The following is a 13,878-nucleotide window of genomic DNA, read 5'->3' as shown; positions in this document are numbered from 1 at the left end:
AACGCTGACATTCTGAATACAACCTTATGAGAGACCCTGATCTAGAATCATCCAGCTAGGCTGCCTGTGAATTCCTGACCCATGTAAACTGTGTGAGATAATAAATGTTTACTCTTGTTTTAAGCCGTTAAATTTTAGGGTATCTTGATATGTAGCAATAGATGACCACCACATACATACATGTCAAAGAACTTAAATGCCAGTTAGGGCTTAGGCTCACAAGTCCATGAGAGCACCAATGACTAAGTCCTCTAAAAAAATCGGGTATGTTCCTAATAAACTATACAACACAAGAAGACTGCATCATACGATCAACTGTTTTTTCCCCAATCCTAAGAGGAGTCTATTGTCCTATGGCTTTTGTACTAGATATGGTAAAGAGAATTTGTATATGTATTTACTGAAACCAATTGTATTCTGTGTGACTTCAGAGGTAAAAATGACAAGTTAGGCAGTCCCACAGTGAAGCTGAGGGTAAAGCCCTGTGGTATCAGGTTTCCAACAGAGTTCATGAGGCTCTGATTTTGTCCTAGAGTAAATTTTTATGCACAATATTCTATATGGGATACATATACATTTTCCTAGAAGAGGATTCGCTTTTTTCCCCCCAGATTCTCAGAGATCTGTAAGAGTTGCTAGATAATCGAGTCATAGATTTGATGTGCAGCTGTCTCAATACTGAGGAAACTGTTCTACTTGCCCAGGTCATAATCTAAAAATTCTCACCTTGATTCTTCATTTTCCCTTCCCCCTACATCTAACGCATTGGCAAGTTCTGTCCCTCCAAATGTGTCTGATCTAATGTGCAAATGGAAAGGGGAAGAAGAGTAAATGGAAGGACTGACATTTATAAACTGTAGTGAAAGAGTGTAAATAAAAAGAATGGAAACCAATGAAACAGGTTGGGAGGAAAGGACAGAGAATAAACACAGGAGCTGGGTTCCAAAGACTCTGCCACCACGTATCCGTATTCAAGAAGAACTACAAGTCTATCAAAGTTAAAGCCTTCTAACTGATATATGTAAATGTTCACTGTCTGGCCCAGCAGCAATGATGGAAATGTTCTATCTGCACTCTCAGAGTGTCTGCAAGCTACAAATGGTTACTTAAATTTAACTGAAATAAAAATTTAGTTCCTTATTTACCCTCAACATGTTTCCAGTTCTCAAAAGCTACAAAATCATTAGAATTTTAATATTTTTAATGCTAGCATATTAGTTAAAGAGCATGTTTCAGATATATCAAATCCCTTTTGTGTTTTATGTACTTTATAAGTATATTTGGGAGCTTATAAAGTATACTTTTATTTCCTGTATTATGTTCTCCCAAGCCCATTTTATGTGTTTCTATTCATTAGCTATCCTATTTCTATAACAGTTAGAAATGTCTCATGACAGGCCAACTCCTCTAAAAGATGAGATTTGGGCAGCCTGGGATGTTACTTATACTGTGCAGCTAACTCAAGATGTTCCTATTCAAGTGTTCCAAGTGGCGATGTCTTTACTATAAAACTATGTCTCAGAAATTAGTGTTTTAACTGACACTGGGAACAAACAAGACCACTACAGAGAATCAAAGGTATAAACCCAAAGTTTATATTTAAATTGAAATCATAATTTACACTAATAAAATCAAAGTATCACCTGTAAGGAGAAACTCAATTTTCACTTTTCTCTTCATAATGTCTACAATTTTGACAATTTTGCATGTGTAATAATGAGGGAGAGGGAGGGCAATCTTCCTCAGCAAAGGATCATCGCCTCTCATTTCATATTATTACAAGGAAAAGGTGTGGCGCAAGACACCAAGCTGGCTTGTCACATTTCAAAAACAGAACCAAAATTCAAACACCAGCAACCAATCCACCAACAAACCTGAAGGACTTGTCAAAAAGACTGTTTGTATTCGATCTGTCAGCAGCAGCAGAGAGCTCTTAGCTCTCTGAGCTCAGGGGCAAAGCACATTTTAATTGAGAGGCTTAATTGTTCAGAGTAGGGAATCGATGGCCACCAAGGACACAGGAAACATTTTCATCTTTTAAGTTGGGGGGAAAAATATGATTAAGAATAAAGAGTAAGAAAAGGCATATGAACATAAGCAAGTGACTTTGGGCAAAGAACTGAGGAACACTTGAAGGACACCTGGAAGAAAGTCTGACAGAACACTCACCAACTTAAGATTTTATATCACTTTTGGAGTGAGGGGGCGGGGGACCCAGTAATATTTTTGACTTAATAGGAGAGAACATATTTTTGCATAAAAAGAAAGCTTCTTAGAAGTTATACTTAGCCCTGTTCTGGCGAAATATTGACTAAACGAGTTCGACTTCAGGTATGTATATATTAACTTGCCAAATAAACTTGAAATTAACTTGGGGTAGATACAACCACATTGGTGTCAGTGAATTTGGCAAACTGGCAAATATAAATGGAAGTCCATATTTCAAACACAGAGCCAAAAGAATGAAATGGGTATACCAAAAAAGACACCCATGTTTATTGGCTAACAAGTTGGCAATGCCTAAAAATAAGCATGTGCACACTGTGCCTCCCTCACTCCCACTCTGGGCTGGCTAGTGTTAAGGTAACGGAGAAATGAAAAAAAAAAAAAAAAAGTGCACTGCCAGTGGGCAGTGTAAAATAGGACAAGCATTCTGGAAGGTAGTTTGACAACGTACATGAAAAACTTTAAAAAATTCTTCATACCTTTGACTCAGCAATTCTGCTTCTAAAAACTGGGACACAACTCATATGTCTAAGGATAAGGCTAAGTTAAATAAATTACAGTACAGACTTAGAATACTAGTTGAATAGTATACAGACATATACTCCCATAGTATACAGTCATATTCTTTCTACTCTCTAAATAGCATAAACCCATTAAATAAAAGCATGTCTCTCTGTCCATTCATATATAGACTAAAATGTAAAATAATGTTACTTTTGATTATCTATGGAAATGAGAATATGGGAGATTTTTTTCTAAAATAACTATATATTATGTTTTTAATTCTGCCCAACTAGAAAGAACTGGCTGGTGATATAGAAGGTGACAGGAATTCTGGGGTAAAAATAACTGTGATAGCTAAAGAAGGGAGACCACAAGCTCTGGCTAAATCTGAACTATGACTTTAGCAGAATGGATTTCACAAAGTCCAGAGAACAAATAGGTATGACTTTGTGGCTAGAGTCTTCGAAAGGGGCTAAATAACTGATAAGATACCGAAAATTATAAAAAACAAAATTCTGATCAAGGAAGTGCAAATACTCTCACTGCAAAGAAGAGGGGAAAGAACCAAAGAAACCAACTAAAAGGGTTTTCTCTGATGAGCTCATGTTAAAAATATATAACTTTCAGAAGGGCGCATATCCAAGGAAGAATAGAAAATAATAACGTGAATCTGTAAGAATAGGACAGGTTTGGTTTAAGTAAGGTAACAGCTAAAGGTTTTCAAAGTAAGATCACGAAAAGTTAAGCCCCTTGACCAGGCAAAAAGACAGAGGAGACAGACTTTGTCCAACTCCTATCATGATTCCCTTTTCTGTCAGAAGGGTTTTCAACCTGGAAAGGATATTAACAAAAATCCTAATAAACGAAATGCAGCCCAAGGAAGGTGAGGACAATGTATGCATTTAAATGTCTTTAAACTCAGAATCTATAGTCCAAGAAACAATTTCTAACATGGATTACAGAAATTCAGTTTATATTTAGGCACTAGAAACTTCCTTGTCTTAAAAACAGTTTTATTTTCATCTTTGATAGTTATGCCTTTTTGACAGAAAAAAGTCTGAAAGATTTTAAGTTTTAAACAAAGTATTTTACAGTTTTTGATAATATTATATGTACTGTAAAGTTGCTCTGTAGCTAAGCAAACAATAAAGGAATAAGCAATCACTCATAGACCACCACAAGAATAATCTCTAGTAAACCTTATCTGGTCCCATTTAATTTATTTTATCAGTAATTTCAAACAAGGCAAAAAAACAAACAAAAAAAATCCCTAGTAGGCCTGGTCTAGTTCTGTTTGATAGATTTTATAAATCACCTGAGTATAGACAAAAAATTGATGTTTATGAAATGTGCACGTGGTATACACTTGTACAGATAACTTAACACCCTGACACTCTGGAACATATTCAGGATTAGGATTTAAAATCCTCATTAGTATGGAGGGCATGTTAGCCATTAATAAAATTTGAAGGGCTTGTTTGTGCACTGTGTTGGTTCGATATAACCCCGGAGTAGAATCACTGTGTGGAGGAAGGATGCGGGGACAAATTTCAGGGTGAAAAAAAGAGAAAAACAACTTTAATGGAGTGAGATAAAAAGAGAGAATGAGCTTATTCTCGTGGTAATGAACTTCCAATTAATGAATATACATAAGCACGGGATTGATGACTAGTTCTCATCAGTTATTACTGGAGGTGAACTGAAATTAGTGGTTTTCAAATTTGTTTTAATAAAAGAACTTTTGCATTGAAGGAAACCTTACCCAGAAGACTGACGTAGAAAACAAATAGAGAAAACTGCTCTAGTTGAAATTCCCCACCACACTTCACACTTAACTCATCTGGCACTGGATCAGATGATCTCTAAAGGGGGTCATATTTGATTAATAAAACTATAAATTCTCAAGATTACTCTAGATGGTCTAGATAAATGGTCTCCCAAATGGAGTAAATAATAAGATCTATCTGTTGGGGGCATGGAGAAAAATCAGAATACACACACACACACACACACACACACACACACACACGTATATATTCTGATTTTATATATACATATATGTATATATACACACGTTATATATATGTGTGTATATATATACATACATATCAAAATAAGAAATTATACTCTATGGACTGATAGTAGTATATATGTAATTTTCAAGAGTTTCTCATGTCAATGAGAGACATGATCAACTATAATGCTCCCAGATACTGAGGTATTTAAACAACAATTTAAAAAGAGTATGAAAGTATATGGGAGGGGGGGAAAAATCAACATCCATATCCACTAATTTAACACAACTGTTTAAATTGTTGTATATTTCGATCTAGCCTCTAAACACATGTAAACACACATTTTGGCAGTTACCAACAAGGTATATAAGATTTTTAGTTTTTTTTCCACATACAGATTAATCACCATAAGAATGGAGATTCATAACATATTGAAACAATTTCCTACTGTTGATCATTCAGATTGGATTGGCTCTCCTTTTTGTTATTATATAATTATTCCTATTCATATATCTGTACTTGGTAGCTCTTTTCCTTCTGTTAGATATATCCTGAAGTCAAGATCACTAAAGTGGGATTAGTGAACTAAACAGTATGAACTCTAATGGCCCTTGATCCACACAGTAATGCTTTATAATGAATCTTAATTCATCTACAATCACTACCTGAACCTTAAACACACACTAACTAAAGCACTCTGTATACTTTATGTGTTACTTCTCACAACTCTATGTAGTTGGTATTCACTGTTTCTGTTTTAAGAATAAAGAAACTGAAGCTAAGGGAGATAACAGAGAGCATGTATATTTTAAGGTCTTATTAAAGAATATAATTCACACCACCAAATTCTTATTTGAAAAATATATATATATATATGTATTTATTTAAATACAGGCAGTCACTAATGGCACATAGTCAATCCATTCATCTAGATCACATTTCCTGAGGTATGTTTGGTGATAAACTGGGCTCTCACTACTTTGGCCCCAAAGAAAACTGTGGTGTTATGTCTTTGGCTTACACTGAAGGGCACTTAAAAAGTATCTATATGAAACTCACTAATTACATTTATTGTGAGAGTGGAGATGAGAACTTCATTTACCATATGTCTCTTATGGTACCAAATCTGAAGCCCTAAGGTAGAAATACTTCTAAAAGAGAAGGTCCAGAAACACACTGCTTCTCTTAAGCCATCAGCGTTACTTTTTCTCTAATGAACAATGGGCAATTTGAACAGATAACATTTCTTTATTTACTTTGGCCACTAGGAAGCTAAAGCAGTATCTGAAATCCTTTCTGGTAACCATTTAAGATACTCAAGGCATCTATTTCTCTCAACTAATTTTAGCTCTGCTCTCAGCCAACTACTTCTCTAGTGAACTCTTCATACCCTGATTGACTTTAACTTTGAAGTAAACTCTCAGGATCACAGTCCAATGCCAGTTTCCATACTTATGTTGAAATCTGACTTTAATAGCTTTAAGAATATATATCTAGCAATGAAATATTTTTTGGTAACTACTATAACCTGAATCAAAGCAACATTAAAAATAAGATTACCCTCATCTCCTATTAGGCATATTGTCCCAAAACCTTAGTTTACTTTAACTGGTTAAGTTTCTCACATCAAGAAAATCATTTAAAATTACTCTGACCTTAAAACTGTTTTTCTCATTTTTATTCACAGTCTACAGCAATTCTAATAAAACTCTTGGAAACTAGCCCAAAAAGTAAATGCATTTAGTTCAGGGTTAGGGTCTATTTCAAGTTTTAAATAATCAATGTAAAGCAACCTGGACCAGTAGTTTATTCAGTTTATTAACAGCTTGTCTAAGCAATTCTGTCTTCCTTCTAAATAAATAGGCCATAGGTTTAAAAAAAAAAAAAATCCTATATTTTACATTTAAAAAATTTAAAGCACATTTCAGTACACATTTGGTTTTCACAAAATTACTGTAGGAGAGCACTGTCACTCATTTTACAGGAATGAAAAGAACTAGTAAGACAAACCTGAAACTAATAAAGTTCAAATGACTTTCTCAGGACAGTACGTTCTGATAAAATTGCAACTAGAGAAGAGACTTTTCTTTTGAGACTTCTTTTGGAATGAGGGTAGGACATGGACTAGAATGAAATGCTTTTCATCTTTATTAGCAATGCTCTAAAGGATTAAGATTTGATAGGAACAAACAAATCTGTGTCAGACAACAGATGGATTTTGACCTTACTGTTGAATGCTAGGAACTAATAATGAAAGATTTTATCTCCTGCAGCATAAATGCTCTTAGGCAAAAATGGGTCCGATTCAATTTAGTTCAATGTAATAGATAATTTAATGAAGTAAGCTCCTGACATCTGATTTTTGTAAGAAAAAAAAAAAAGGGTACCAAATTCTGAGCCTGATTCTGCTACCTATTATATTTCTAACTTCACTTTAAATAGCATCCAGCCTTTCTTCAGAGAACTTTCAATTCATACTCAAGGACTGGGTATTTTCAGAATATCTGTAATGACAGTGATTCGCACTAAATCAGGCCCCACCATTAGCTGGCTAAGGCACCAATAGTACATGGAGCTCTACCTTGGGAGACCATGCGGGCTTTTTGTTTTTGATAAAAAGGCCTAATCACATTCTAATATAAATCTTAGTTAAATGTATTTGCACCACAGTTTTAGCTCTGTCGAATGATTAAATTCTCCAATCTATATTTTATACTTCTTAACAATTTGCCTCTAGTATGCTAATTTACATTCAAGGTGATGGAACTAAAGTGAATTACCTTCAATAAAGTTTGTACAGACTGCTTTCTGCTATTGGCATGTCATTTGATATATATAATCAAGAACTTATAAGGAAAGCATGACTTAAAATAACAAGAGGACAGAATAACATTACTCTGTTATTCTGAAGATACATCTTACAGAAAAAGTATTTATGGGGTCCTTTTGTGCTTTTTGAAAATAAAGCTATATTTTAGTCACATTTATTCATTTGGTTGTGCTGTTTTTGACTCCTGGAAGGTATTATAAGTTCACATGTTATCAAATGAAATAAAATAGAGGTAATCATGTCTTTTTTTTTTTTTTTTTTAATATATATATATTTGTAGAAGAGTCTTATGCGTTCTCACCTGAGGCTGCTGTGGCATTTGTAGGAGTTGAAGCAGCTGCTTGAATCCGAGCATGAGGAGGAATAAGAATAGTAGCTAGAGGTGGATTACTTGACAATTCTAGAGAAAAGAAGACACATATGTTAAAACTCACACTTAACTTTGTATGTGAAACTACTTTACTGGTAACAATGAACATAAGATACCACAGTAAAAACCACTGGTATAACAGAAAAAGATGTGATAAACCTACATCTGAAACTAAATCAATGAACTACAGAGAATGTCCACGGAAATACATAATAAAGGCACTATCTGCTGAAATTAGAACATGCCTGAGAACGAAAGATATCTGGGAGAAGTGTATTGGCCAAAACTTTGTAGAATAAGCATGTTAGTAAGATCTATTTTCACTCTTCATTAACATCAATTTCCCCAAATCCTCTGACAATAGATAAGAACTGAAGGTGATGGTGTCAGAGAAAAAATATGACTGTAGTCTGTGTGTCTATGTGTATGCACCCACCCTGCATGCATAGAACAATCTACCTGACTGTTTACAAGCCAATGCAGATAAGATCTATTCAAACACTAGTGGAAACAGGATTTAACAAACATCTGTTTAAAGCCTCATTGGTTTTATTAAAAAGAAGAATGTCTTTATTCAATTTTATTTTGCTCTGTTACTTTTTAAAAGTTTGAAATAGGCTTTTTACCTGCATGTTGAAAGTTTCTGTCAACTGTTTACAGAATAGTTTTCTTTGAAGACCCAAGTTCTGTATATGAGTCTTAAGAAATAATTTTAAAACGATACTAGATCTAATGATGTAGACAGACAGCTAGGAGTGGTGGTGAGCTTGTACATATAGACATCTGGTGTTAGCTTTAGGTGACATGGCTGTTCTCCCAGTCTGCCCAGGATAACCCAGGTTTATTCTTGGTATTCCAGCATTTAACCAGTGAGTGTTCATTTTCACTTTAATAAATGTAGCAATCTGAAGGAATAATTACACAACCATACTAGCTACATAAAAACATTATTCTTTGAGCTACAGCACACATTTTGACAATTCACAGTTATGGCATGAAATTTAAAAAGTTAGGAAATAGTTTAATTAAAATAAAATTCACATAACATAAAATTAACCATGTTAAAGTATATAATTTAGTGGCATTTAGTATACTCACAATCTTGTATAACCATTATTACCTCTATCCAGTTTCAAAACATTTTCATTACCCCAAAGGGAAACCTCTAAGCAGTCACTTCCCATTTGTCCCTCCCTCTAGCCCCTAGCAAGGGAAATGTTTTAATGCAGTAGCTTATAAATGTTTTTTTGGTACAAAGTCCCTGTTAATAGTAACTTACTGAACTTAGTACCTAAATATCCAAGTTTTATACTAAGTTAGAAACTAAATGATATCCAATTATGGTAAAAGACAACAAGCTGATACCAAGATTTATGAAAAATGAATGGGTGGAACAGCTTAAAACTGAGATAAATTATTACTTTTTCCCCATAAATGAGAAAACTTAGGTCAGCTCACCAAATTAAGTCTTCCCTGGTAAGACAGTTAGAAAACCACTACCCTAACAATGAGGTTCAAAGAGATGCTGTTTTCTCATAATTGGCTTTAGTAACTGTTTTGGTTCTAAGAAACAAAAAAAATCCTATGCTATTTTATTTCAAGTAAATTCAGTTTTAATCTACAATCTCATATCTAGGAAAGCAAGAGAATTCTAATTGTCATAGCTGATGAATTTATGGTTCTAGTACTAAAAATGAATGAAGGATATGGTAGTTACTCTCGGTTACCTAAAACAAAGTCACATTTACCATCCCAATTAAGATTAAAATCTGCTAAAATAGGAGGGCTTCTTTAGAATCATTTATCCATCTACCCACTCACACACCCATCCTTGAACAATACTGAACACCAAACAGTGTGTTAGGTCCCAGGACAGAAAGAAAAAGTTAAGTGTCTTTGTCTGATCAACAGAAATAGAAAATGGAAAGACAATGAGACAAATGAGACAGCAAGAAAGGCATTCAATCTGATATTTAGGATACTTTTAAATTAAAAGATTTCCATGACCAAGTGCCCAACATCTAAAACAAAATCTAAAAAAGGAAAAGATGACCAGAGATTCTGATATATGACTTTTGACAAAGCTACTTTTAAGATAATCTTCAAAATAAACTGAAATAGCAGGGTCTGTGGTCACTTTACTTACAGTCCATGTTGCCCATTTTCTATTTGTTTACTCTCTTTTACCAGATCACTTATCTTTCTGTGTATCTGTATGTCCAACTGAGGGGCCATGGTGGATTTGTGTCTTATTTTTGGTAAGGGGACAACACACACACACACACACGCACGCACACACGCACACATACAGGTGCAGGGCTTGAAAAAAGCAATCCTCTTTTCCTCTTGGTAGCAGACAGTCATTGGCCTTGGGTAGGGAGAGAGTGATAACTAATGAAGACAAAGAAGGGGAAAAATAAAGAAATCAGGAGGCAAGAAAAGAAGCAAAGCTATGGGATCCTGGGGGCTTTGGCGTATTTAAAAACACAGGGGAGAGCGTAAGTGAAGTCTATAAAACAATTAAGAAGGGCAGGTTCTTAACCTAGAGTTGCTAGTAAGTGGCCTTTTGGTGGGGGAGGGGGGGAGGGGTAGGAAAAGACATTTCTGTGAATTATTTTGAGTCAAAGCCTAAAAGTAAAGGAATTCTATACTTCTATATCCTTCCTACTTCTATACCCCATTGTCCTTCTCTTCCTTAATTATAGGCATTCCTTAAGGTCCACTGCTTTCTATCTATGAAGCTCTACTTGTCATAGCTTTTGCCTCTGTGAATGAGGCAAGGCTCCTTGTACTCTTGTTATAGTCTTGTTCTCTACATCACAAGTCTGTCCCTTTCGTGGGGACAGACTATGGGCATATCTATGGGGTTGTCACAACTAGTCCAAAATGGCTGTCATTGTTTTTTGCTTGCAATAGTTACCACCTACTCCCAATCTCCCTATCTACAGCAGTGAGTATTAAGGAGATAGAGGCAATGAGAGTGAATGCAAGCTGTAGTGAAAGAATGTAAAAAATGATGGCATTACAGAGGTCAGAAATAGCAAAGCAACAGAACTTTTCAGGATCAGGAAAGTGCTTGTATTCTTGAATATAGAGAATACGTAGTATAGAAGAGATTGAAAATGAAAAGTAAGCTAGAATTTATTTACTAAATATATATGTTAGGCTTGAAAGCAGGAAGATAATTAAGGGAACAAGGAGGTCCATAATATTGAAGTGGGCCTAGCTTTGGAAAAGTAAGAGGCAGGAAGGATAAGAGATAAGACTGTTACCTAGGAGACATGGTTCAAAACATGGCAACAGGTTCCAGAAGGTTGTAGAAAAGTTAATGCATGATAAGGATTTCTTCAATCAACTGCAGATGCTATGAAACTATTCATCAAAAAACCACATAGTAGTTTATGAGGAAATAGTAAGAATGTTTTGATGTTGTATCAATCATTATGTGCTCCATAATCAAACATTTTAATAGATATATAATTTAAAGAAAAGCAAAATAAATTTAAAAAGATATGAACCAACCAACATAGATATCGATTAACCAAAAAGCTTAACCAAATTCATTTAACTAAATTTTGCTGTATTGTTTATACTGCAAACCACAGAAGGAAAATTTCCATGAAAACACAAACTGGATAAACTCATCCATACCTAACCACCTGACAAAAGCTAAAGTTCCCTTAATCTAAAATTTCTATTCTTCCAAATACAAGATTCTCAAAATTAATGATAAGAAGGAGCAGGTAAGAAACTTTCTTAGTTTTCGTTTTGGAAGGTACGGGGCAGAGGGTAGGGTATACACTGTCTGTTCAAATTGTATAGTATGAAAGCTGAAGATAAATTTAAAAGCAACAATCAATGTGTTAACCAGAGGGAATAAATAACCCTGTTTTGACTAGACCTGTCAGTAATAGGGTAGAAGGGAATTCTTCATTAGCATTGAAGGAGCTCAATGCTAATGAAGAATTAGCATTCTTCCTGGGGACCTTCCTGACACTAGAAGAGTCAGATTTTCTTTGTGTGCATCAGGTCTCTTATGTATGTGTGAAAATTGCCACTGATTGCCCACATAGTTAACTGATATTTCTCTCCCTTCACAAAAAAGGTTCTAAAGGTTAAACAATGATGTGCCCATTTCATTTGTGTACTTTTTTTGAGCAGTAATTCAAATGCTAATATGGTACACCTTCATTTCACATATTACTATATTCTCATGTTGCTTGTTTAGACAATTTTTTTTTAGATAAATAAGTAACTCCCCTGCCATTACTGCCTCTCTCCTCTCCTAATAATTTCAAAGTGCCTAAGAAATCCCTGACCGAGTTCCTACATATTCCATACTCATTCAGAAAAATCAAATACCAAATTAATTAAAAAAGACAAATAGTAAATAAATAATTGCAAGGCTTACTCCTGCTGCTTCGTGATGCTGGTGATGTTTCATTGTGAGGATGACATGACACCTGTAAAAGCCATCACTACTTTGTCTTGGAACTGCCCAAATGGGAGCATCACAATTTATACCAATCACCTCTAAATGTCTGAATGCACTTACTGTACTACATTTACAGTAGCACTATATTTTAGAAGTTATCTAGCAAGATGCTAATATTTTTAAAGTTCTAGTGACTAAAAAGAATACGCTTTAATAACTTAAATATCTTACATACAGGATTCCATTCTTGATGAAGTTTAATAAATGTAGCATTACTATGAGTTCTTTTATCTAACTAATAATAACCCTTTTGAGTGTTTATAAATAATGCTGTCAGTATTTTGAATTCTGGGGAAGTGAGTCTATTTTTCTGTATCTATTTATACAATGATTTTACATATCTTACCTCTAGCATGGTCTATGTTTTTAGCTTTATTTCTTTTTGTCTTTCTGGAGTCGATTCACTTTTATAATCTGAATTTTGGAACTGGAAGTGTTCTTGAATATTCTTTACTCCTACTACCTTACTTTTTAATTGAGGAAATCGGAGATAGTGCCTTGGCCAAGGTCTGTAAGCTAGAGATTGGCAACTAGACTTTGATCTGACTTCTTTTCATGAGGTACTTGTTGCAAAGGTCATCAAAAAAATGTTGCTGCAGGTTTGACCTTCTAGCTAGACACAAGCAATTGGAAGCAACTCACCTCCTTCCCGTGTGCTTTGGAATGTGTGCTCTGCTTGCCTTCCCTGCTCCCAAAAGCTGGTCCAAGGAAATAGCCTTGAGATAGAAATGTGGTGTGGAAACTATCTGGATTGGGTATGTGCCTGACCAGTTAGGGCCTCTACCAAAAACTTTTAAGATCTGCTGGGCCAGTGCTGAAATCTACTCATCTTGCAGCATGTCACTCAAGACAAGCCTGGAAAGCTCCTTCCCTTGCTTATTAAACCTGCCACCAACCAATCTGGAGTGGTCTACCTTTTCTTTGGTTTCTCTCTGCTCTCCAAGTATGGAGGCTGGTTTCAGATTACACCTGGGAAGGTTTTGCAGAGGCTGCAACACAACAAATACTGCATATTTTTATTGCCTTGGTTATCATATACTACCAGTGTTCTGACCTTCCTGGAAGTGTATCCAAACGATACACAGAACTTTAAGTCAAGATATCAGTTTTAGATTATTTTTCCTATGTCATTCCACATTCTTCCCAGTATGGCTGAAGAAGGAGAGTAGACCAAATAATCTCAAGGAAAACAACAATAATTCTCATAAATAATTGATAATTTAGATCTTAAAAGCTGGAATACAGTCAATTATTTGTCATTACCACTCTAGTCGCCTGAACTAAAGCTTACCTGCCCCCTTTTAGGGCACTCATGAATTTTCATAGCCTCTCCCTGCAGTGCATTTCTTCTGGTTTAGCATTTCAACACCTAAAACAGCTTGCTAACCTAGAAAATTTACTCTTCTAGTTTATAAAATAATAAAGAATAATTCAGGCA

The 13,878-nt window shown here is 34.9% G+C and overlaps 1 protein-coding gene across 4 annotated transcripts in view; it reads right to left on the bottom strand.

Annotated features, from left to right (window-relative positions):
- The window catches only part of GSK3B (glycogen synthase kinase 3 beta), a 172,961-nt gene that overhangs the window by 8,870 nt on the left and 150,213 nt on the right, over window positions 1-13,878 (bottom strand). For all 4 annotated transcript variants that reach the window (XM_016158805.2, XM_016158806.2, XM_016158803.2 and 1 more), the window contains one exon: window positions 7,877-7,975. In XM_016158805.2, the coding sequence (XP_016014291.1) occupies window positions 7,877-7,975 (99 nt within the window). The remainder of the gene's footprint in view (window positions 1-7,876; window positions 7,976-13,878) is intronic.

This window comes from Rousettus aegyptiacus, unplaced genomic scaffold (genome assembly GCF_014176215.1).
Source record: "Rousettus aegyptiacus isolate mRouAeg1 unplaced genomic scaffold, mRouAeg1.p scaffold_m13_p_4, whole genome shotgun sequence".
NCBI lineage: Eukaryota > Metazoa > Chordata > Mammalia > Chiroptera > Pteropodidae > Rousettus > Rousettus aegyptiacus.
This window is presented reverse-complemented; position numbering and strand designations above follow the sequence as displayed.